Source organism: Schistocerca cancellata, chromosome 12 (assembly GCF_023864275.1).
Source record: "Schistocerca cancellata isolate TAMUIC-IGC-003103 chromosome 12, iqSchCanc2.1, whole genome shotgun sequence".
NCBI lineage: Eukaryota > Metazoa > Arthropoda > Insecta > Orthoptera > Acrididae > Schistocerca > Schistocerca cancellata.
The window spans coordinates 143,917,346-143,943,638 of NC_064637.1; the positions used below are offsets into that span (position 1 = coordinate 143,917,346).

The 26,293-nt window shown below is 46.3% G+C and overlaps 1 protein-coding gene across 1 annotated transcript in view; it reads left to right on the top strand.

The window, feature by feature from the left end:
- Positions 1-26,293, top strand: part of LOC126109526 (barH-like 1 homeobox protein) — a 191,094-nt gene that overhangs the window by 5,807 nt on the left and 158,994 nt on the right. Inside the window, exons 2-4 of the mRNA XM_049914546.1 lie at positions 1,830-1,963; positions 17,968-18,128; positions 20,766-20,921. Of these exons, the coding sequence (XP_049770503.1) occupies positions 1,830-1,963; positions 17,968-18,128; positions 20,766-20,921 (451 nt within the window). The remainder of the gene's footprint in view (positions 1-1,829; positions 1,964-17,967; positions 18,129-20,765; positions 20,922-26,293) is intronic.

The window sequence follows — 26,293 nt, forward strand, 5'->3', positions numbered from 1 at the left end:
GGAGGGAGGGAGAGGGAGAGGGAAAGGGAGAGAGAGAGAGAGAGAGAGAGAGAGAGAGAGAGAGAGAGAGAGAGAGATGACACTTGTAAACAGTACAGTTTTTCACACTTGAAAACAGAATGACGATGATGATGATGATGATGATGCAAGCGGGGAAATATTGCAAGCTTTGGATCTTGTGTGCAAACATGTAAGACGAAATTTTATTATGAGATAGGACAGTATTTACTGAAGTAGAAAGCGAGAGACAGAGAGATAGAGAGAGAGGGAGGGTGGGGTGACAGAGGGTGTGTCTAAATCAGAGAAAATAAGAAAGGAGAGGCAGTTAGAGTTTGGTCTCCTATCGGAAGATGATGAGCAGGTGTGAAAATATTGCACGCTACGCAATTTATGATCTTATGTGCACACAGGTAAGATGAAATTTAATAATGAGACAATACAGGCTCCTCCATTTTAATACTACGCTGACACTGGTTCAAGATGGGATGAGGAGGAAGAAACAGAGAGAGAGCACAAAATACAACTGGACAAGTTCCACCACTCATTTTTTTTACGTTTCCCACCACTACCATCTTGCACTTTTAAATTTCACACCACAGCCATTTTGCATTTCTTATTTCTCACTGCAGCCACCTTGGGCGAAAGCATGACCTGTTGATTAAAGAGTACATCTACATCTACATCCATACTCCGCAAGCCACCTGACGGTGTGTGGCGGAGGGTACCTTGAGTACCTCTATCGGTTCTCCCTTCTATTCCATTCTCGTATTGTTCGTGGAAAGAAGGATTGTCGGTATGCCTCTGTGTGGGCTCTAATCTCTCTGATTTTATCCTCATGGTCTCTTCGCGAGATATACGTAGGAGGGAGCAATATACTGCTTGACTCTTCGGTGAAGGTATGTTCTCGAACTTCAACAAAAGCCCGTACCGAGCTACTGAGCGTCTCTCCTGCAGAGTCTTCCACTGGAGTTTATCTATCATCTCCGTAACGCTTTCGCGATTACTAAATGACCCTGTAACGAAGCGCGCTGCTCTCCGTTGGATCTTCTCTATATCTTCTATCAACCCTATCTGGTACGGATCCCACACTGCTGAGCAGTATTCAAGCAGTGGGCGAACAAGCGTACTGTAACCTACTTCCTTTGTTTTCGGATTGCATTTCCTTAGGATTCTTTCAATGAATCTCAGTCTGGCATCTGCTTTACCGACGATCAACATTATATGATCATTCCATTTTAAATCACTCCTAATGCGTACTCCCAGATAATTTATGGTATTAACCGCTTCCAGTTGCTGACCTGCTATTTTGTAGCTAAATGATAAAGGATCTATCTTTCTGTGTATTCGCAGCACATTACACTTGTCTATATTGAGATTCAGTTGCCATTCCCTGCACCATGCGTCAATTCGCTGCAGATCCTCCAGCATTTCAGTACAATTTTCCATTGTTACAACCTCTCGATACACCACAGCATCATCTGCAAAAAGCCTCAGTGAACTTCCGATGTCATCCACCAGGTCATAACTAACCTCGCTAGGTTAGTTACCATGTCCACGTCCCTTATCTAAGGCATATATTGTTCGATTCAGCAGTGTTTTTATAATTTCACCGAAATTTCACAACTGCTCATGCGGCGGCACAGAAATTTTAGCATAGGAAATATGACTCTATATTCTGTATGTGTTAACATATATTCGAACAGTCGGACGCCACTGCACGATTCCTTGCATACTTCCTCTCCCCTTCTTTTTCCAAAGCAGCAATCAGATACCACCAGGGGGGTACCCACGAGTGGCATGGTATGTGTTAATCTTGAATGTTCCTGCAGGTTCAGAGGCTGGAGACGGAGTTCATGGACTTGGGCTGTGGCCGGGAGTCGAACCCAGCAAGCAGGCCGCAGCACATCGCTCGTCCCGAGCCGAGGCTTCCTTCGCCCGACATCGTGGAGCCCATTCCACACAGGTGAGTCCCGACACGTCACACTCCCTTGTCTAAAAATCTATTCAGATGTCCAACTACACAATCACCCCGGTTCCCAGAACTCCTGGAAATAGACGTTGACTGTGGATGTTGTATCACAGACACAGTCCCTTTGACTGTTCAGAGATGTCACTAAACCCGCCCAAAGCTGTAAACAACAGTGCATGAACAGCGAGTATTAGATGGAGGGAGTCCGACAGACGATCAGTTCCAGTTATTCCAACAGGAAGGAGGTACACGGCCCGTGTTGTCTTTAGTTCAACCATGCCTAGACGATCAATACCGCCGTTCGATCGCATCTGCATTGTTGCTTTGTGCCAGGAAGGGCTCTCAACAAAGGAAGTGTCCAGGCGTCTCGAAATGAACCAAAGCGATGTTGTTCGGACATGGAGGAGATACAGAGGGACAGGAACTGTCGATGACTTGCCTCGCTCAGGCCGCCCAAGGGCGACTACTGCAGTGGATGACCGCTATCTCCGAATTCTGGCTCGGAGGACCTTGATAGCAACGCCACCATGTTGAATAATGCTTTTCGTTTAGCCAGGGGATGTCGTGTTACGACTCAAACTGTACGCAATAGGCTGCATGATGCGCAACTTCACTCACGACGACCCTGGCGAGGTCCATCTTCGCAGCCACGACACCATGCAGCGCGGTACAGATGGGCCCAACAACATGCCGAATGGACCGCTCAGGATTGGCATCACGTTCTCTTCACCGATGAGTCGCATATGCCTTCAACCAGACAATCGTCGGAGACGTGTTTGGAGGCAACCAGGTCAGGCTGAACGCCTTAGACACACTGTCCAGCGAGTGCAGCAAGGTGGAGGCTCCCTGCTGTTTTGGGATGGCATTATGTGGGGCCGATGTACACTGCTGGTGGTCATGGAAGACTCTGCAACGGCTGTACGATACGTGAGTGCTATTCTCCGACCGATAGTTCAACCATATCGGCAGCATAGTGACGACGCATTCGTCTTCTTGGGCGATAATTCACGCCCCCATCGTGCACATCTTGTGAATGACTTCCTTGAAAGTAAAGACATCACTCGATTAGAGTGGTCAGAATGTTCTCGAGACATGAATCCTATCGAACAAGCCTGGGATTGATTCAAAAGAGCTGTTTAGGGACCAACCACTTAGAGGGCTTTGGTGCTGCCATTCACTGACGGCATTCCATTGAGGTGTTTCCAACAGTACAACGCTCGCACACATACCACTGCTGTAACCCAAATGCCCCACTGCACATGTGGTGCAGGTCTGCTCTATCACATCACAAGATCTGTCTCTAATCGAGCACATGTGGCACATCATGTGGTTCAAATGGCTCTGAGCACTACAGGACTTAACAGCATCTGTGGTCGTCAGTCCCCTAGAACTTAGAACTACTTAAACCTAACTAACATAAGGACATCACACACATACATGCCCGAGGCAGGATTCGAACCTGCGATCGTAGCGGTCGCGCGGTTCCAGACTGAAGCGCCTAGAACCGCTCGGCCAGAGTGGCCGGCCATCGAACGACAACTCCAGCATCATTCACATACACACATAAAAAAAAAATTGCATCACCCCGGTTCCCAGAACTCCTGAAGATGGATGTTGACTGTGGATATTCTATCACGTACCTGGAAGTACTCGAGAAAGCTTGGCCACAGTCCCACGTGAAACGGAAATCCAACGAGGTTCCAGCAAACGCGGAAGAATACACAGTGCAATGTTTACATCGGGTTTATTCTTATGATGAACGGATTATAGCAGTTATATACAGTGGCAACATTCCTCCCATTTCTTTCTGCAATATCGCAGAAGAAACATCCAGATTCTCGAAGCCCTATTACACGACCTCGTTCAAACTCAGTGAGGTGTCGATAGTTGCTCATTGTCGCCTTAAAAGCATTCTTGATTAAAATCAACTCACCGAGTCCATCTGGAAGGTAATTAACGCTTACGACCGTTACTACGTGTATTTAAATCAAACAAGATTTGCAGCCACACAATGGCACTACTACCGCCACTCTTATGCGACTTGCGCGCAATTTGAATAGACGTCATATTTCAGATGTAGAAACACGCCTACCAACTTTGGTTTACGTCGTAAAACTCCGTCTTGGTGTAGCTTTTTTTTCTCCGTCAGTGCATTACCCATTAATGGAGGAACTGAGGCCCGAAGATCGCAACTTCGTGAGATGAAGGTGGTTGCTTTGACAAGCTGCTGTCTATAAAACAGGAACGAATTCACTCAAGTGGTACAGCAATGTTGTTCACACATTTTGTGATCGGACTCTGTCGTAGATGAGTGCCAGTTTCTGCCTCCTGGCTTGCTGAAAGAAAGCGTAAGATGCAGTCAAATCTAACTTGAACTGAAATGCCCTGCTTAACCCGCAGGACAGGACAGATAGAATAAATTGTGGACAGGGGCCAAAATAAGGAGCTGTCAGTTACACTCAAACATACAACTTTATTCTTTGATCAAACATTAAAAGAGCCCAAAAAGTTTTTTAAACACAGGACTTTAATCTTGGGACTTAATCACCGGCTGAAAGCTGTGCTGTCTGCCATCGGGTTCCCCTAAATGGCAGGCAGCACCGCATAACAGCCATGCTGTGAGGGAAACAAATCAACAGCCAAACAGGCGAAGACATCAGGTAAACACGCAGAAGATTCCAGTCAATTAATAGGAACCCGTGGTCTAGGGGTAGCGTCTTTGATTCTTAATCAAAACGTCTTCATTCCCGGGTTCGATCACCGCCACTGCCTACATTTTGATAAATAATCAGCATTGACGGCCGAAGACTTCCGGCATAAGAAGTCAGCCTCATTCTGCCAACGGCCTTGTCAAAGAGGGCGGAGGAGCGGATAGAGGTTCAGGGCACTCTCTTGTCCTAGGGGTGGGAAATTGCCCCTAAAGGTGGAAGAATCAGCAATGATCAACGACATGAGGATGCAGAAGGCAGTGGAAACCACTGCATTAAAGACACGTAACGTGTATCCACAGGACATGTGGCCTGTATTTGAAGAAGTGTCATGATCTCTCCATTGGCAAAAGATTCCGGAATAGTCCCCCATTCGGATCTCCGGGAGGGGACTGCCAAGGGGGAGGTTACCATGAGAAAAAGATTGAATAATCAACGAAAGGATAACATTCTACGAGTCGGGGCGTGGAATGTCAGAAGCTTGAACGTGGTAGGAAAACTAGAAAATCTGAAAAGGAAATTCAAAGGCTCAATTTAGATATAGTAGGGGTCAGTGAAGTGAATTGGAAGGAAGACAAGGATTTCTGGTCAGATGAGTATCGGGTAATATCAACAGCAGCAGAAAATGGTATAACAGGTGTAGGATTCGTTATGAATAGGAAGGTAGGGCAGAAGGTGTGTTACTGTGAACAGTTCAGTGACCAGGTTGTTCTAATCAGAATCGACAGCAGACCAACACCGACAACGATAGTTCAGGTATACATGCCGACGTCGCAAGCTGAAGATGAACAGATAGAGAAAGTGTATGAGGATATTGAAAGGGTAATACAGTACGTAAATGGGGATGAAAATCTAATAGTCATGGGCGACTGAAATGCAGTTGTAGGGGAAGGAGTAGAAGAAAAGGTTACAGGAGAATATGGGCTTGGGACAAGGAATGAAAGAGGAGAAAGACTAATTGAGTTCTGTAACAAGTTTCAGCTAGTAATAGCGAGGAGGTATACTTGGAAAAGGCCGGGAGATACGGGGAGATTTCAATTAGATTACATCATGGTCAGACAGAGATTCCGAAATCAGATACTGGATTGTAAGGCGTACCCAGGAACAGATATAGACTCAGATCACAAAATAGTAGTGATGAAGAGTAGGCTGAAGTTCAAGACATTAGTCAGCAAGAATCAATACGCAAAGAAGTGGGATACGGAAGTACTAAGGAATGACGAGATACGTTTGAAGTTCTCTAACGCTATAGATACAGCAATAAGGAATAGCGCAGTAGGCAGTACAGTTGAAGAGGAATGGACATCTCTAAAAAGGGCCATCACAGAAGTTGGGAAGGAAAACATAGGTACAAAGAAGGTAGCTGCGAAGAAACCATGGGTAACAGAAGAAATACTTTAGTTGATCGATGAAAGGAGGAAGTACAAACATGTTCCGGGAAAATCAGGAATACAGAAATACAAGTCGCTGAGGAATGAAATAAATAGGAAGTGCAGGGAAGCTAAGACGAAATGGCTGCAGGAAAAATGTGAAGACATCGAAAAAGATATGATTGTCGGAAGGACAGACTCAGCATACAGGAAAGTCAAAACAACCTTTGGTGACATTAAAAGCAACGGTGGTAACATTAAGAGTGTAACGGGAATTCCACTGTTAAATGCAGAGGAGAGAGCAGATAGGTGGAAAGAATACATTGAAAGCCTCTATGAGGGTGAAGATCTGTCTGATGTGATAGAAGAAGAAACAGGAGTCGATTTAGAAGAGATAGGGGATCCAGTATTAGAATCGGAATTTAAAAGAGCTTTGGAGGACTTACGGTCAAATAAGACAGAAGGGATAGATAACATTCCACCAGAATTTCTAAAATAATTGGGGGAAGTGGTAACAAAACGACTATTCACTTTGGTGTGTAGAATATATGAGTCTGGCGACATACCATCTTACTTTCGGAAAAGCATCATCCACACATTTCCGAAGACGGCAAGAGCTGACAAGTGCGAGAATTATCGCACAATCAGCTTAACAGCTCATGCATCGAAGCTGCTTACAAGAATAATATACAGAAGAATGGAAAAGAAAATTGAGAATGCGCTAGGTGACGATCAATTTGGCTTTAAGAAAAGTACAGGGACGAGAGAGGCAATTCTGACATTACGCCTAATAATGGAAGCAAGGCTAAAGAAAAATCAAGACACTTTCATAGGATTTGTCGACCTGGAAAAAGCGTTCGACAATATAAAATGGTGCAAGCTGTTCGAGATTCTGAAAAAAGTAGGGGTAAGCTATAGGGAGAGACGGGTCATATACAATATGTACAACAACCAAGAGGGAATAATAAAGAGTGGACGATCAAGAACGAAGTGCTCGTATTAAGAAGGGTGTAAGACAAGGCTGTAGCCTTTCGCCCCTACTCTTCAATCTGTACATCGAGGAAGCAATGATGGAAATAAAAGAAAGGTTCAGTAGTGGGATTAAAATACAAGGTGAAAGGATATCAATGATACGATTCGCTGATGACATTGCTATCCTGAGTGAAAGTGAAGAAGAATTAAATGATCTGCTGAACGGAATGAACAGTCTAATGAGTACACAGTATGATTTAAGAGTAAATCGGAGAAAGACGAAGGTAATGAGAAGTAGTAGAAATGAGAACAGCGAGAAACTTAACATCAAGATTGAAGATCACGAAGTCAATGAAGTTAAGGAATTCTGCTACCTAGGCAGTAAAATAACCAATGACGGACGGAGCAAGGAGGACATCAAAAGCAGACTCGCTATGGCAAAAAAAGCATTTCTGACCAAGAGAAGTCTACTAATATCAAATACCGGCCTTAATTTCAGGAAGAAATTTCTGAGAATGTACGACTGCAGTACAGCATTGTATGATAGTGAAACATGGACTGTGGGAAAACCGGAACAGAAGAGAATAGAAGCATTTGAGATGTGATGCTATAGACGAATGTTGAAAATTAGGTGGACTGATAAGGTAAGGAATGAGGAGGTTCTAAGCAGAATCGGAGAGGAAAGGAATATGTGGAAAACACTGATAAGGAGAAGGGACAGGATGATAGGACATCTGCTAAGACGTGAGGGAATGACTTCCGTGGTACTAGATGGAGCTGTAAAGGGCAGAAACTGTAGAGGAAGACAGGATTGGAATACGTCCAGCAAATAATTGAGGACGTAGGTTGCAAGTACTATTCTGAGATGAAGAGGTCAGCACAGGAAAGGAATTCGTGGCCGGCCGCATCAAACCAGTCAGTAGACTGATGACCAGAACAAATAGGAACCTTTCCTTGCAGAGGTCACCGCGACATATCCGGCCACGGATTCCTACGCCGGGTTTCTATTGGCTCCAGACTCGGCCGGTCGTCCGCTACTAAAGGCAACAGCTATAGCAGAGTCTCCGAGAAGATATCACCGAAGCCGCTGTAGTACCAGCCGATCGAAGTACCAGCCGACCGAGAGGAACCACATCTCCGGCTAGATCGACGGACGTCTGCATCTATTGTACAGCCAGCTATTGTATTGTAGAAGAAGTTACGTTCAATAAACTGTTGGAGAAGACAACAGTGGTCGCGGCGACCTCTGCGAGGAAAGGTTCCTATTAATCGACTGGAAACTTCAGCGTGTTTACCTGATGTCTTCGCCTGTTTGGCTGTTGGTTTGTTTCCCTCATAGCGTGGCCGTTATGAGGTGCTGCCTGCCATTTAGGGGAACCGAATGGCAGACAGTACAAAAGCCACTTTAATTTAAAAACGGCTGAAGGCCAATAACTTAAAGCAGAAGCATAACCAGAAATTTAAAAAGCAAGCCTTATCTTAAAACCGTTCTTTAGTTAGGCTGAAGTAAACAAGTTAAATTGGCTGAAGGCCAAAGACTTAAAACTCCAAAACATTATTTTTTTTAAAAAAATACCAAAGTCCTTATGTGAAACAGTTCATTAATTTAGGCTGAAGGCCATAAGAACAAACAACTGAAACTCAAACCAGATGAAGGCTGAAGACCTAAAAATTCAATAGGCTGAAGTAAACAAATTAAATTCAAATCGGCTGAAGGCCGAAGACTTAAAAGTTCAAAAATTTTTAAAAATGCCAAAAGGCTCACATGAAACAATACCTTAAACTAGGCTGAAGGACTTAAGAGTAAAACAACTCTAATTTAAAACGCAAAGCCAGATAGAAGCCATACAAGTACCTACAACAAGAACAAATTTTAAAATTTTTGAAACTATAATAAATAAATGTAAGTCTCGTCTGAGTTGGGCCTCCCGTCGGGTAGACCGTTCGCCGTGTGCAAGTTTTTCGATTTGACGCCACTTCGGCGACTTGCGCTTCGATGGGGATGAAATGATGATGATTAGAACACCACAACACCCAGTCCCTCAGCGGAGAAAATTTGCGATCCAGCCGGGAACTGAACCAGGGCCCTTAGGATTGACATTCTGTCGCGCTGACCACTCAGCTATCATCTCTTTTTCTTTTTTTTTTTTTAAAAAAAAGAAAAGTCTCATTTTGTTCGCTTTTGTTCGTTGCATATGCTCTGGGCGGACGTCATAAGACAGCCGTTTAAGTTCGTTGTTGATCGATTAACTCAGTTTTTTTTTAATATATTACAGAGGGCAGCTAACCCTCTGACCGAACACGCTGAGTTACCGAGCCGGCGAACCACTCAGCTATCGGGGGCGGACGAAACTATAATTACTTCTGCTTTTAATGCAATGTGTTGAAGATTCCTGCCATTTGTGACTCAGATGTAGAAACAATCGTGGACTCTGTTTTATTTTTGTTGCGACACAGTTTTATTGCTTTTGATATCTCATTGACACACGGCTGCGGGTTTTTTATTCAGCTACAAGTCTGGTGGTTTATGTGGTACGTTAAATAGTGCAGGTAATACATTCAGTACAGGTTTCCTACGTGCCACATTGACAGATTTGGCTGAATGTGTAGCGAACAAAACTGCGCTTTCTCGGGTAGATATACGACGTCTTTCTGCAAAAGGTCATTGAAACGCCCTGCTAATCTCGCAGGAGAGGACAGATAGTATAAATTGTGGAAAGGGGCCAAAATAAGAGGCTTTCAGTTACACTCGAACATACAAATTGATTCTTTGATCAAACATTACAAGAATCCAAAAAAAATTTTAAACACACAGCTTTAATCCTTGGGAACTAATTACCGGCTGAAAGGCACTTTAAAAACCGCTGAAGGCCAATAACTTAAAACGCAAGCATAATCAGAAATTTAAAAGGCAAGCCGTATCTTGGAACAGTTCTTTATTTGGGCTGAAGGCCAAAAGAATCTGAGATTTTCAGAGCAAACTATCTGAATTCAAAATCGGCTGTAAGCGCAACACTTAAGGCTAAACAACATTAAATTTCTCTGTTTTTAAAAAAAAGAAGGCCTTACGTAAAAAAGTTCTTAATTAGGCAAAACTCAACCAAAACAGAAATTTAAAAGGCAAGCCTTATCTTGAAACAGTTCTTTAGTTAGGCTGAAGGCCCAAAGAATTAGACACTTCAAGAGCAAACAAGTTAAATTCAAATCGGCTGAAGGCCTAACACTTAAAACTCCATAATTTTTTTAAATACCAAGGGCTTTACGTGAAACAGTTCTTTAGTTTAGGCTGAAGGCCATAAGAGCAAAAGTACTCAAACTCAAAATCGGCCGAAGGCCCAAGACTTAAAAATTCAACGAAATTAAAATTTTTAAAATGCCAAAAGGCTTACGTGAAACAGGCTGAAGGCCTTAAGAGCAAGACAACTCTAATTTAAAACAATAATCGGCTAGAAGCCATACTAGTACAAACAACAAGAAGAAATTTTAAAAAAGAGAATAGGGCAGTACACCCAAGGGCGCTCAGATGTTCGGGGATCGGCCTGTAATTCAAACACTAACCCTCACTTAGGTGTGACAGGCAGTCGGGCCAACCATTCACGATCCGACAGTAACCCAACCGACCGACAGTCAACGGGCCAAGCGACAGGATGTCCCAACAGCCCACAACGAAATTCAAACGACACAATGTGAACAGTTTGGGCTGGCTGGTAGATTAAGTAAACACTCAACTTCCGTGTCCGGGATCGGTGAGCCACGGACCTCGTAGCAATGGGAACAGCCCCTCACACTCCGACCGTGCACGTGGACCCCGGCAGCGGCGTCGGCCAGGCACGCGCCACGGAGACTTCCTCGCTGGTCCACGCCAACCGATCAACTGTGCAGGCCCGGAAACGGTGAAAGGACCAAATATACATAGGCCGATGAGACGACCAGCCAACGGTCGTCCCGCTCCAATCTCCCTCCGTCGGAGAGTTCACGTGTGTCTCCAGCCGTCGGCGAGCACTGGCTGCCGGCGCCTCACCGGCGCTCCGTCCCACGACTGCACTGCTGGTCCGTCCCGAACTGACTGCCAGACTCACCACGACCCGGAAAATACAGGGCTATTACAAATGATTGAAGCGATTTCATAAATTCACTGTAGCTCCATTCATTGACATATGGTCACAACCATGGAGGTAGAATAAGGGGAGATGGCACTACAGACTTACGCTGTACGTTGTTTTGAAGCCAGTGGGCGGGGCCTGCCGCCATCTTGGATCCCCCAAAACATTAGCAGACGAGTGTTTACAATTGCTTCTTATTCGTCATTTCTGTCTTGTGCACACGATATTTGTCTTATATAGTAAATGTTACACAGTTCAAAGTGAACAACACAGCATAAGGAACGCAACGTCCATCGTTTTTCTTGTCTTAAATGCGTATTCGATACAGTAATACGACACGAAAATACGACGCATCTGGCCTCAGTACTGTAATTCCTTTTTGTTTATGCACTTCAAATAACCGAGAAGAGAAGTATGTGATATGAAAAACGTGCTTTCGTAATCCATTTCTATTCACTTTCATTGTGTTTGTGTCGATTATTGATAAAGCCAGAACGCCAAAAGCAATTATTGATAGTAACGTGTAATACAATAACAAAGTGAAATTAACATATCTATGAACAGATTCTACACTTTTATTACACACAGTTAATTCCGTTGCAATCTCCACATTTCAGTTACTACACGTGCGTAACTATTGCAATTGAAATCTCCAGACAAGTAGTTCCGGATATTGAGGTTTTAAACCGTAATTTTATGGCAGCTGAATTCCATATTGATATGCTACATTTCACGAACCTTTTGCAAGTGAGCAGGATAAGCGGAAAAAATTGATGGCACAGCATCTTCCCTAATGCGGACTGACGAAACTGATGTTCGATCAATATCTTCCTCCCGGAAATGCTGCGAACATATTTTACTGTACTTGGTTGGTTTCCAATCTTTCCTTCTCAAAGCGTTCACTCAGAGAGCTCTTCGCGTTGGATTGATGGGAAATCTAAAGTCAAATCACAGAAATAAAACCATACAGTAAAACTTTACAGTGTATCAGAATTTCAAGTATATATAAGAAAATAGCGCTCAAATAAGTCCACTTACGAATGAAATGTGGTTTGTTTAAACTTTAGACTACAATCAGAACGATTAGTACACCCGTAAGAGACGCAAGCCGGCATTTTTTTTATCAAAACACTTCACGACCACACGGAATCAAACCACCAAATGCGAATGTTTTGGGGTAGGTAACATGGCGTACCTTCTCTAGGGTTGGCTTCAAGTTTGTGACGTCATGACAACTCCTCTTATTTTTACCTCCATGGTCACGACACACTACAGAAACGTAGAAAAACTCATAAAGTTTTGTTCGGCTGAAGCCGCACTTCAGGTTTCTGCCGCCAGAGCGCTCGAGAGCGCAGTGAGACAAAATGGCGACAGGAGCCGAGAAAGCGTATGTCGTGCTTGAAATGCACTCACATCAGTCAGTCATAACAGTGCAACGACACTTCAGGACGAAGTTCAACAAAGATTCACCAACTGCTAACTCCATTCGGCGATGGTATGCGCAGTTTAAAGCTTCTGGATGCCTCTGTAAGGGGGAATCGACGGGTCGGCCTGCAGTGAGCGAAGAAACGGTTGAACGCGTGCGGGCAAGTTTCACGCGTAGCCCGCGGAAGTCGACGAATAAAGCAAGTAGGGAGCTAAACGTACCACAGCCGACGGTTTGGAAAATCTTACGGAAAAGGCTAAAGCAGAAGCCTTACCGTTTACAATTGCTACAAGCCCTGACACCCGATGACAAAGTCAATCGCTTTGAATTTTCGGCGCGGTTGCAACAGCTCGTGGAAGAGGATGCGTTCAGTGCGAAACTTGTTTTCAGTGATGAAGCAACATTTTTTCTTAATTGTGAAGTGAACAGACACAATGTGCGAATCTGGGCGGTAGAGAATCCTCACGCATTCGTGCAGCAAATTCGCAATTCACCACAAGTTAACGTGTTTTGTGCAATCTCACGGTTTAAAGCTTACGGCCCCTTTTTCTTCTGCGAAAAAAAACGTTACAGGACACGTGTATCTGGACATGCTGGAAAATTGGCTCATGCCACAACTGGAGACCGACAGCGCCGACTTTTTCTTTCAACAGGACGGTGCTCCACCGCAATTCCATCATGATGTTCGGCATTTCTTAAACAGGAGATTGGAAAACCGATGGATCGGTCGTGGTGGAGATCATGATCAGCAATTCATGTCATGGCCTCCACGCTCTCCCGACTTAACCCCATGCGATTTCTTTCTGTCGAGTTATGTGAAAGATTCAGCGTTTAAACCTCCTCTACCAAGAAACGTGCCAGAACTGCGAGCTCGCATCAACGATGCTTTCGAACTCATTGATGGGGACATGCTGCGCCGAGTGTGGGAGGATGTCTGCCGAATCACTAAAGGGGCACATATCGAACATTTGTGAATGCCTAAAAAAACTTTTTTAGTTTTTGTATGTGTGTGCAAAGCATTGTGAAAATACACTCCTGGAAATTGAAATAAGAACACCGTGAATTCATTGTCCTAGGAAGGGGAAACTTTATTGACACATTCCTGGGGTCAGATACATCACATGATCACACTGACAGAACTACAGGCACATAGACACAGGCAACAGAGCATGCACAATGTCGGCACTAGTACAGTGTATATCCACCTTTCGCAGCAATGCAGGCTGCTATTCTCCCATGGAGACGATTGTAGAGATGCTGGATGTAGTCCTGTGGAACGGCTTGCCATGCCATTTCCACCTGGCGCCTCAGTTGGACCAGCGTTCGTGCTGGACGTGCAGACCGCGTGAGACGACGCTTCATCCAGTCCCAAACATGCTCAATGGGGGACAGATCCGGAGATCTTGCTGGCCAGGGTAGTTGACTTACACCTTCTAGAGCACGTTGGGTGGCACGGGATACATGCGGACGTGCATTGTCCTGTTGGAACAGCAAGTTCCCTTGCCGGTCTAGGAATGGTAGAACGATGGGTTCGATGACGGTTTGGATGTACCGTGCACTATTCAGTGTCCCCTCGACGATCACCAGTGGTGTACGGCCAGTGTAGGAGATCGCTCCCCACACCATGATGCACGATGTTGGGGCGTGAGCGGAAGACGGCCTAACGGTGTGCGGGACCGTAGCCCAGCTTCATGGAGACGGTTGCGAATGGTCCTCGCCGATACCCCAGGAGCAACAGTGTCCCTAATTTGCTGGGAAGTGGCGGTGCGGTCCCCTACAGCACTGCGTAGGATCCTACGGTCTCGGCGTGCATCCGTGCGTCGCTGCGGTCCGGTCCCAGGTCGACGGGCACGTGCACCTTCCGCCGACCACTGGCGACAACATCGATGTACTGTGGAGACCTCACGCCCCACGTGTTGAGCAATTCGGCGGTACGTCCACCCGGCCTCCCGCATGCCCACTATACGCCCTCGCTCAAAGTCCATCAACTGCACATACGGTTCACGTCCACGCTGTCGCGGCATGCTACCAGTGTTAAAGACTGCGATGGAGCTCCGTATGCCACGGCAAACTGGCTGACACTGACGGCGGCGGTGCACAAATGCTGCGCAGCTAGCGCCATTCGACGGCCAACACCGCGGTTCCTGGTGTGTCCGCTGTGCCGTGCGTGTGATCATTGCTTGTACAGCCCTCTCGCAGTGTCCGGAGCAAGTATGGTGGGTCTGACACACCGGTGTCAATGTGTTCTTTTTTCCATTTCCAGGAATGTATCTCAAATAATGAAGTTATTGTAGAGCTGTGAAATCGCTTCAATCATTTGTAATAACCCTGTAATGTTGGTCGCTCCAGTGATGGTACGACAGTGCACTTATAGATATATGCTGATGCTGCCGCTCACGGGCGAGTAAGGCAGCATCTCAGTGACAGCAGTAATTGAAAATTAACATTACGAGGCGCCAGTACGGTAAAAACAGGGTGTTAGACAAGAGACGGCACGAAGACGAGCCACGTACGGCTCAGTCATGTCTTCTCGTTTTAACTAGAATTTTTTTGTTACTAGAGGAAAACGACATTATTCAGTAAATATCTGAGCGTTACGAGAATCGTAACTAGACTGTCCTGTAAAGTCCCGTTTGCCAACGGCCTCTCCGCAGTGGTAACACTGGTTAGATCACCGAAGCTAAGCGCTGTCGGGCTTGGCCAGCTCTGGGATGGGTGACCGTCCAGGCCGGCCGAGCGCTGTTGGCAACCAGGGTGGTCTCAGCCCCTGTGAGGGGCTACTTGATTGAGAAATAGCGGCTCCGGTCACAAAAGCTGACAACGGCCGGGCGTTCAGTGTGCTGATCATGTTGTGTCTAGACAAGACAGTCTAGACATGCGAGGAAGCCGAAAGGCACGCGCTTAAACTCACGCAGGCTGGCGTGAGGTCTGAAACAGGATACGTAATGAATGCTGTAAAGAGAAGTACGTAGCTTCTGGAATACTTAACTTTAATCCACATTTGTAGAACATCGCTCTTGATGATACATTAATAGAATCTCAATATCTATACTGGTAATAGCGCCTTGCCAGGTCGTAGCAAATGTAGCTGAAGGCTATGCTAACTATCGTCTCGGCAAATGAGAGCGTAGTTGTCAGTGAACCATGGCTAGCAACGTCGGCTGTACAACTGGGTCGAGTGCTAGTACGTCTCTCTAGACCTGCCGTGTGGTGGCGCTCGGTCTGCAATTACTGACAGTGGCGACTCGCGGGTCCGTCGTATACTAGCGGACCGCGGCCGATTTAAAAGCTACCACCTAGCAAGTGTGGTGTCTGGCGGTGACACCAGAAATCATATGCCTCTCCGTATCCGCATCCAGCGAAAACCTACAGTCTCAGGATGACACGGCGGCCGGTGGGTGCCGTTGGGCCTTCCGAGGCCTCTTCGAATTGAGTAACGTACCGTTTCGTACCACCCAAGGTCCGCAGAAAAGTAAAGAATGACAAATGCGGTGCCACTTTTTAGTTATTGTCGATTTTTATAGCTCTACATTCACACCCTGTTGCAAAAACTACGAAGGTCACTCCAAAAGAAATGCACACTATTTTTTTTAATCCATTTTTTATTCTACATGTTTGAAACTTTTACAGTGTGTAGATACATCCTTTAGGAACACTATTTTCATTTCACCACATAGCCGGCCGGAGTGGCCGTGCGGTTCTAGGCGCTACAGTCTGGAGCCGAGCGACCGCTACGGTCGCAGGTTCGAATCCTGCCTCGGGCATGGATGTGTGTGATGTCCTTAGGTTAGTTAGGTTTAATTAGTTCTAAGTTCTAGGCGCCTGATGACCTCAGAAGTTAAGTCGCATAATACTCAGAGCCATTTTCTCCACATAATTTCAAATGGCTCTGAGCACTATGGGGCATAACGTCTGAGGTCATCAGTCCCCTAGAACTTAGAACTACTTAAACGTAAATAACCTAAGGACGTCACACACATCCATGCCCGAGGCAGGATTTGAACCTGCGACCGTAGCGGTCGCGCGGTTGCAGACTGTAGCGCCTAGAACCGCTCGGCCAAACCGGTCGGTCACATAATTTCCATCCCTCTCAACTGCCTTACGCCATCTTGGAACCAGCGCCTGTATAACCACACGGTAAAACACTGGACAAACCTGTTGGAGCCACTGTTTGGCAGTGTGCACAAGGGAGTCATCATCTTCAAACCTTCTTCCACGAAGAGAGTCTCACAGTTTTCCAAAGAGATGATGGTCACATCGAGCCAGGTCAGGACTGTAAGGCGGCTGTTTCAGTGTTGTCCATCCGATTTTTGTGATCGCTTCCATGGTTTTTTGAATGACATGTGGCCGTGCATTGTTGTGAAACAGCAAAACGTCCTGCTTTTGCCGATGTGGTCGAATACGACTCAGTCGAGCTGCAGTGTCGTCACATATGCATCAGAATTTATGGTGGTTCCACTTGGCACGATGTCCACAAGCAAGAGTCCTTCGGAATCGAAAAACACCGTAGCGATAACTTTTCCAGCAGAAGGTGTGGTTTTGAATCTTTTTTCATGGGTGAATTCGCATGATGCCACTCCATTGACTGCCTCTTCGTCTCTGGTGAAAAATGATGGAGCCATGTTTCATCACCTGCCGCAATTCTTCCAAGAAATTCATCTCCACCATTCTCGTACTGTTCCAAAAGTTCGCTGCACGCCGTTTTTCTTGTTTCTCTGTGAGCCACTGTCAACATCCTGGGAACGCACCTGGCACAAACCATTTTTAACGGCAACACTTTCAGTATTCTGCAAACACTTCCTTCCCCTATCCCAACGTAGCGTGACAATTAGTTCACTGTGATTCTGTCAGCAGTCACCAATTCGTTAACTCTCTGCACATTGTCTGGAGTGTGTGCAGTACGAGGCCTGCCGCTGCGAGGACAATCCTCAATATTGCCGTGCCCGCTTTCATCACGTAACCTGCTTGCCCACCGACTAACTGTACTACGATCGACAGCAGCATCTCCATACACCTTTTTCAACCTCTTGTGGATGTTTCCCACTTTCTTCTTTTCACAGCACAAGAATTCTGTGACAGCACATTGCTTCTGACGAACGTCAAGTGTAGCAGCCATCTTGAAGACATGCTGTGACGACACCACTCACGAGAGCAGGCTGAACTAAGTTTGAAAACATGCGGGAAGGATGTATCTACACGCTGTAAAACTTTCACACATGCAGAATGAAAACTGTATTTTTACAAAAATGGTGTGCATTTCTTTTGGAGTGGCCCTCGTATGTTACAGACCAAGTTAAATGTAAGCGCATCCAGAAGTGTCGCTTGCTGGCCGTTTGGGGCGCTGGTGTCGCTTTTGGTGACAAGAAGGAGCCAGAGTATCGTGGGTGTTATGTTAGAGTGTGACTATACTCCGCCACAGCATTGGCCGCACCGGAGCCGTCGGGCGTGTATTCCAAGTGGCTTTCTGCCGTGAACCATCCCTCTTTTCTGCTCCAGAGTACACGGTGCACACGCAGCGGACAGCAGTGAAAAGCTTTGCATTGACGATCGAGCGGTCCATGACCCAGGCGATCATGGTAGGCAAAACCACCCCTTCCGTCTCCTTGACTTCTATGTCACCATCTATGGCCGTCCTATCGCCCCCATCCCCACCCTTAAGTACCTTGGCGTCACCCTCGACCGTCACCTCTCCTGGACCCCCCATCTCCGGACAATCCAAGCCGAGGCACGCTCCCGACTCCGTCTCCTCAAGCTCCTTTCTGGCCCCACATGAGGTCTGGACGCCTCCACCATCCTCCACACCTGTAAATCCCTCATCCGCCCTATCCTCTGCTACGCCCACCCTGCCTGGATCTCCGCCCCCCCCCCTTCCTTTTACAAATCCCTTCAGATCCTTGAACGCCATGCTCTCCGCCTCGCCTATCGCATCCGTCTCCCCTCCCCCATGCGGATCCTGTACGACCTTATTCCGTTCCCACACCTCCTCCTTTTCCTCTACACCTCCCGTAAACTAGATCCTCCTCTCCCATCCTCTCCCACCCCCGTTCGCTGCCGCGCCTGTATTCACACGTCCCACCCGCTCTCCATCTCTCCACTCTCCTTACCCTCTCCCAAGGTGACTTCCACCAGCTCCCCCTGCCTGATGTTGCCCTCATCCCCTCCAGCATCCCCTCCTATCAACTTTTTATCCTCCTCTTCCACTTCCTGTGTTTTTTCCTCAGGGCACGCTCTCTCCCTTCTCTCCCTCCTCCCTTCCTCCCCCCTCCTCCCCCGGGCTTCCTCTACCCCCTCCCATACCGTCATTCCTGCCCCCATCTCCTCTGCCCCTGGCATCTCCGCTCTCCCCTCTCCCTCCTCCCCCACCTTTTTTCCTTTTTGGCAGGTCCGCGGACTCGCACATGTTAAGTGGAATTTAGCGCGCCGGAGATCATCGCCATCGGTTTAGTGGGTGTGCTGCCCTGTTTGTGCGTCAGTGTTTAACTTTTTAATGTTCGGATAATAAGTTGCCGTCTCTTTAACCTAAGAATAGATGATCAATGCAGCAAGCCGCTATCTCTGTGTAATGTCTTGTCTGTTTAGACGTGTATCTGTTGTCTTTAAGATCCCTTCACCTTCACACATAAGTCTATAAAGTAAAGTAAGGCCCTCCCAGTTCTTGGCTGATCCGTGATAAGACAGGCGAAAAATTAGAGTAATGGAGGATAATTAGTATTATCTCTATTTTCATCGCTCTCTTTCTCTCCTTTATCTATGTATAGTTTTTAATATAAGATTTAATTACGTGATATAGTGATAAAAATAATCAGCCAAATAGAATCTTTGGCGGAGTCCTTCGTCTTGGGAATCAGCGGCTGGCTTCCTGTAAGAGATCTTTACATTTATTATTACTGTTAAACACTGCAGTCAGTCGGGAGAATCAATCGTTTGGACAGTTTGTTCCTTTTACGAAAGATTGCGAATTCCAGATGTGTATATAGCCTTTCTGGACGATTTAACATAGACTCAGTGATTGCAAACTCTCTTCGACACAGCTGAAACTTCCCCACCAATTACAGGGCCAACGTGATCAACAAATGATTCAGGAAAAACTCATTCGTTCATTCACTCCAGAACTAAAAAGTCAAAAACCTTATTTATGGAGGAAATCGTGTATTAAATCCATCTCCATTACATGTCCAGATCTCCGGCGATTCCACGCCTTAATTATTTTCCTTTTACAATCTCTTTCTCTGCAAAACAAACTGCTAGCGGCACAAATGTTAATTGGCTCGCTTTAGCGAGAAGAAAAGCAGAATATGTATCTCTCAGAAACACGTCGTCCGCAGCTCGTGGTCGTGCGGAAGCGTTCTCGCTTCCGGCGCCCCGGTTCCCGGGTTCGATTCCCGGCGGGGTCAGGGATTTTCTCTGCCTCGTGATGGCTGGATGTTGTGTGCTGTCCTTAGGTTAGTTCGGCTTAAGTAGTTCTAAGTTCTAGGGGACTGATGACCATAGATGTTAAGTCCCATAGTGCTCAGAGCCATTTGAACCATTTTTTAGAAACACGTCAATCCCTCAACAGATACTCCAGAAGCTGTCCTAGTTACCACTCTAACAACCACGGAGAATGCATATCTGCATCTCTGTTATTTCAAAGAATAAATGCACTAGAAAATACTTTGGCGTCGACGAGCTGCCGCCGCATATATTACGAGAAAATCAGATCAGATAACTTTTCCAAAGTGAATGAATGTGGATGGTTTGATTGAAAATGATTAATTGGTGCGTGGTAGAGGGTATTTGCTGTGGGGACATTACAAGTGTTTTCGCCGCCCACGCTCCTTCGTACGCGTGTGTCGTCTAAATCATCAGTGTTTGTGTACAATACTGACAGTTTCCTTGTTTTTCTTCGCGTGTGAACGGCTTCATGTTTGTTAAATACTGTGTCTACTGTTTTTTAAACAACGTTATGTTACTTTGTGTCTTCATTGGTTTCTCTCTTATTGTACTACCTGTGGCTGAAGAGCGGAGTAAAGTTGCCGCTACCAGCCCACCTTGTATGACGTGTAAAATGACAATAAAGAAAGAAAAAAGATCGAGCGGTGAGAGCGCGTCGTGTGTTGTCCAGGCCGGTGCCTGCGGCACTGCTGGCGGTGTCTGGCAGTTCCGCGACGCCTCCGCCGCCGCCAGCGTCCTCCTCGGGGGCGGCGTCGGGGGCGGCGTCGGCGTCTGCGGCGGCAGCAGCGGCGGCGGCGGCGGCTTTCCTCGATTACGGTGCGGCTGGACCCGGGGGTTCCCCGCCGGCGGCTTCTCTGGGCTCCCTACTGTACGGCGGCTGGCTCGCCTCTGCTGCCGCCTCCGCCGCCCGACCACACCCGCACCTGTTCGGCCTGCAAGGTAGGCAACATACCACTCCACGTGAAATTTTCATGATAGAACGACAATTTTAGATTTCTGAACACCGTTCTCACAAGAGAGAGAGAACAGACACTACTGTCTGGTACCAATTCTTTCAGCACAGCTACACTACTGGCCATTAAAATCGTTACACTACGAAGATGACGTGCTACGGACGCCAAATTTAACCGACAGGAAGAAGATGCTGTGATATGCAAATGATTAGCTTTTCAGAGCATTCACACAAGACTGGCGCCGGTGGCGACACCTACAACGTGCTGACATGAGGAAAGTTTACAACCGATTTCTCATAAACAGCAGTTGACCGGCGTTGCCTGGTGAAACGTTGTTGTGATGCCTCGTGTGAGGAGGAGAAATGCGTACCATCACGTTGCCGACTTTGATAAAGGTCGGATTGTAGCCTATCGCGATTGCGGTTTATCGTATCGCGACATTGCTGCTCGCGTTGGTCGAGATCCAATGACTGTTAGCAGCATATGGAATTGGTGGGTTCGTAATACGGAACGCCGTGCTGGCTCCCAACGGCCTCGTATCACTTGCAGTCGAGATGACAGGCATCTTATCCGCATGGCTGTAACGGATCGTGCAGCCACGTCTCGATCTCTGAGTCAACAAATGGGGACGTTTGCAAGACAACAACCATCTGAACGAACAGTTCGACGCCGTTTGCAGCAGCGTAGACTATCAGCTCGCAGACCGTGGCTCCGGTTACCCTTGCGCTGCATCACAGACAGGAGCGCCTGCGATGGTGTACTCCACGACTATCCTGGGTGCACGAATGGCAAAACTTCATTTTCTCGGATGAATTGAGGTTCTGTTTACAGCATCATGATGGTCGCATACCTGTTAGCCGACATCACGGTGAACGCACATTGGAAGCGTGTATTCGTCATCGCCATACTGGCGTATCACCCGGCGTGATGATATGGCGCTCCATTGGTTACACGTCTCGGTCACCTCTTGTTCGCAATGACGACACTTTGAACTGAGGACGTTACATTTCAGATGTGTTGTGATCCGTGGCTCTACCCTTCATTCGATCCCTGCGAAACCCTACATTTCAGCAGGATAATGCACGACCACATGATTCAGGTCCTGTACGGGCCTTTCTGGATACAGAAAATGTTCGACTGCTGCCCTGGCCAGCACATTCTCCAGATCTCTCACCAATTCAAAACGTCTGGTCAATGGTGGCCGATCAACTGGCTCGACACAATACGCCAGTCACTGCTCTTGATGAACTGTGGTATCCTGTCGAAGCTGCATGGGCAGCTGTACCTGTACACGCCATCCACGGTCTGTTTGACTCCAGGAGTATCAAGGCCGTTATTACGGCCAGAGGTGGTTATTCTGGTTATTTATTTCTCAGGATCTATGCACCCAAATTCTGTGAAAATGTAATCACATGTTAGTTCTAGTATAATATATTTGTCCAATGAATACCAGTTTATCATCTGTATTTCTTCTTGGTGGAGCAATTTTAATGGCCAGTAGTGTACTTCTGACTTGTGTGAGGCCAGTTGGGTCTGACCACAGGGTTGTCCATGTGGGAGGCTGAGACATGGTTTCCCCAGAACCATACCGAGTGCGGAGTCAAGAAGAGATTACTCAACAGAGATATTCTTTATTACTTGACCAGCTGAGCACCCAGAATTGCCCGTCTATCTATTTATTCCAATCTGTTAGTCCATCTCCTCCCCCCCCCCCCCCCTCTGTCTCTGACCATTCCTCCTTCTCCCTCTCTCTGTCCACCTTCTTCACTATCTCCCTCTACTCTCTGTTCATCTCCTCGTGCACCTCTCTCCATCCATCTCGTTCACCCCTTCTTTCTGTTAATCTCTTCCTCGCTCCCTCTGTCCATCTCCTCCACCCCCTCTCTCTGTCCATCGGCTAATCCTTGTCCACCTTCTCCTCTGCCCTCATTCTGTCCACGTCCTGTGCCCTCTCTCTGCCCATCTCTTCCTCCCCATTCTCTCTCTATTCTTCTTTCCTTTCTCTTTGTATTCCTCCACTTCTCTCTCTCCATCATCTCCTCGTTTCTGTCTGTATCCATTTCCTCCTTCCCCGCATGCTTCTGTCCACCTGCTGCTCCCACTTTCATTTCTATCTCCACGTTATCACCCTCACTGCAACAGGAACTTCGTGGTTCTCATGTCAACTGTATTTCTTTCCAGAGAGTAACATCGGCACCAAGTCGCTCCTGTCAGAGAGGTCACAGTTCGTAGTCATTGACGTAAAGTCATTGTGGTGTCACCGCCAGACACCACACTTGCTAGGTGGTAGTCTTCAAATCGGCCGCGGTCCGTTAGTATACGTCAGACCCGCGAGTCGCCACTATCATTGATTGCAGACCGAGCGCCGCCACACGGCAGGTCTAGTCTAGAGAGACTCCCTAGCGCTCGCCCCAGTTGTACAGCCGACTTTGCTAGCGATGGTTCACCGTCTACATACGTTCTCATTTGCCGAGACGACAGTTAGCATAGCCTTCAGCTACGTCATTTGCTACGACCTAGCAAGGCGCCATATTCAGTTGCTATAATTACTAATAATATTGTGAATCATGTACCGTCAAAAGCGACGTTCATCATTAATGGATTAAAGTTAAGTATCAAACTAATTCCGTCCGCTTTCTGAATTCTAATTCCTTGTCATGTTCCAGACCTCACGTCAGTACAGTTCTTCCCTCCTCACGCCAGCCTGCGAGACCTAAAACGCGTGCATTTCGGCCTCCTCTAGTAACACGGTGTTGGCTCTTCTGCCAACACAACAGTCATCCAGTAAAGCAGAAGTTATTTCAGGCGCTCCCCAAGGTAGTGTTATAGGCCATTTGCTGTTCCTTATCTATATTAACGATTTTGGAGACAATCTGAGCAGCCGCCTTCGATTGTTTGCAGATGACGCTGTCGTTTATCGACTAACAAAGTCATCACAAGATCAAAACAAACTGCAAAACGATTTAGAAAAGATATCTGAATGGTGCGAAAAGTGGAAGTTGGCCCTAAATAACGAAAAGTGTGAGGTCATCCATATGAGTGCAAACAGGAATTCGTTAAACTTCGGTTACACTATAAATCAGTCTAATCTAAAAACTGTAAATTCAACTAAATACCTAGGAATTACAGTTACGAACAACTTAAATTGGAAGGAACACATAGGAAATGTCGTGGGGAAGGCTAACCAAAGACTGCGTTTCATTGGCAGGACACTTGGAACATATAACACACCTACTAAGCAGACTGCCTACACTACACTTTTCCGTCCTATTTTAGAATACTGTTGCGCGGTGTGGATCCTTATCAGATAGGACTGACTGAGTACATCGAAAAAGTTCAAAGAAAGGCAGCACGTTTTGTATTATCGCGAAATATGGGCGAGAGTGTCACAGAAATGATACGGGATTTGTGTTCGAAATCATTAAAAGAAAGGCGTTTTTCGTTACGACGGAATCTTCTCACGAAATTCCAATCACCAACTTTCTCCTCCGAGTGCGAAAATATTTTGTTGACGCCGACCTACACGATCACCACGATAAAATAAGGGAAATCAGAGCTCGTACGGAAAGATATCGGTGTACATTCTTTCCGCGCGCTATACGAGATTGGAGTAACAGAGAATTGTGAAGGTGGTTCGATGAACCCTCTGCCAGGCACTTAAATGTGATTTGCAGAGTATCCATGTAGATGTAGATGTAGATGAAGTTTGGTCGAAATCGATGGAGGAGTATTGGAGTTCCTTTTTACACACAGCTTAGCTCACGTTTCTACTGATCAGCCAGAACCACCTACCTAACAGCTGGTACATTCACCTTTGGTACAACTAACAGCAGCGATGTTTCGTGGCATGGAGGTAGTCAGGCATTGGTTGTCACTGGAGGGAGCTGGCACCAAATCTGAACACGCTAATTTCCGAAAATTTCGGTGAGGTGGGCGACGAGCTCAAATGAAAAGTTCAATCACATCCCACGTGTCTTTGGTCCGATTCAGATCTGACGAGTTGGGGAGTCAGCACATCAATTGGAACTCGCAGTTGTGCTCCTCGAACCATTCCATCACACTCCTGACCTTGTGACATTGTGCATTATCTTGTTGAAAAATGCCACTGCCATTGGGAAACTCGATCTTCATTAAGGGGTGTACATGGTCTGCAACCAGTGTACGAGACTGAAATGCCTGGGCTAACAGGACAGAGCGTATTAGGTTCTGGAAACGGGCCAAAATAAGTTCCTGTCAGTTGCACTCAACATACAAACTTTATTTATCAACACACAATATTACAACAAGGATGCAAAACACTCAAAACTTTAATCCACCTCCTTAGATAAACTTTAAATCGGCTGAAGGCCGACAGAAGGCTTAAGCAAAATTGAAGTACAAGGTTCTTCTGGGGGTTTCACCCAAGAATATTTTCTAAAACGTCAATCTAATCGGCTGAAGGCCTTAGCAATTTAATTTTAATGGGACTAGGCTGGAGGTCGCATACTAAGCAATAAGAGGGGTTTCACTGAAAAGACAGAAGGCCTTATCTTGACACATTTCATATAAAATAAAGAATAACAATCTCATGCCTTAAGGGAAATACAAGGACATTAATTTAAGAGATATTAATACTCTGCTGAAAGCCACATATCAACAATATATGTTCTACTGACTGGTTTGATGGGGCCCGCCACGAATTCCTTTCCTCTGCTAACCTCTTCATCTCAGAGTAGCACTTGCTACCTACGTCTTCAATTATTTGCTTGACGTATTCCAATCTCTGTCTTCCTCTACAGTTTTTGCCCTCTACAGCTCCCTCTAGTACCACGTAAGTCATTCCCTCATGTCTTAGCAGATGTCCTATCATCCTGTCCCTTCTCCTTATCAGTGTTTTCCACATATTCCTTTCCTCTCCGATTCTGCGTAGAACTTCCTCATTCCTTACCTTATCAGTCCACCTAATTTTCAACATTCGTCTATAGCACCACATCTCAAATGCTTCGATTCTCTTCTGTTCCGGTTTTCCCACAGTCCATGTTTCACTACCATACAATGCTGTACTCCAGACGTACATCCTCAGAAATTTCTTCCTCAAATTAAAGCCGGTATTTGATATTAGTAGATTTCTCATGGCCAGAAATGCCTTTTTTACCATAGCGAGTCTGTTTTTGATGTCCTCCTTGCTCCGTCCGTCATTGGTTATTTTACTGCCTTAATGGCAGTCGAATTAAGTCGGGTGATGTTGAGGGTATTAGATTAGGAAATGAGACACTTAAAGTAGTAAAGGAGTTTTGCTATTTGGGGAGCAAAATAACTGATGATGGTCGAAGTAGAGAGGATATAAAATGTAGACTGGCAATGGCAAGGAAAGCGTTT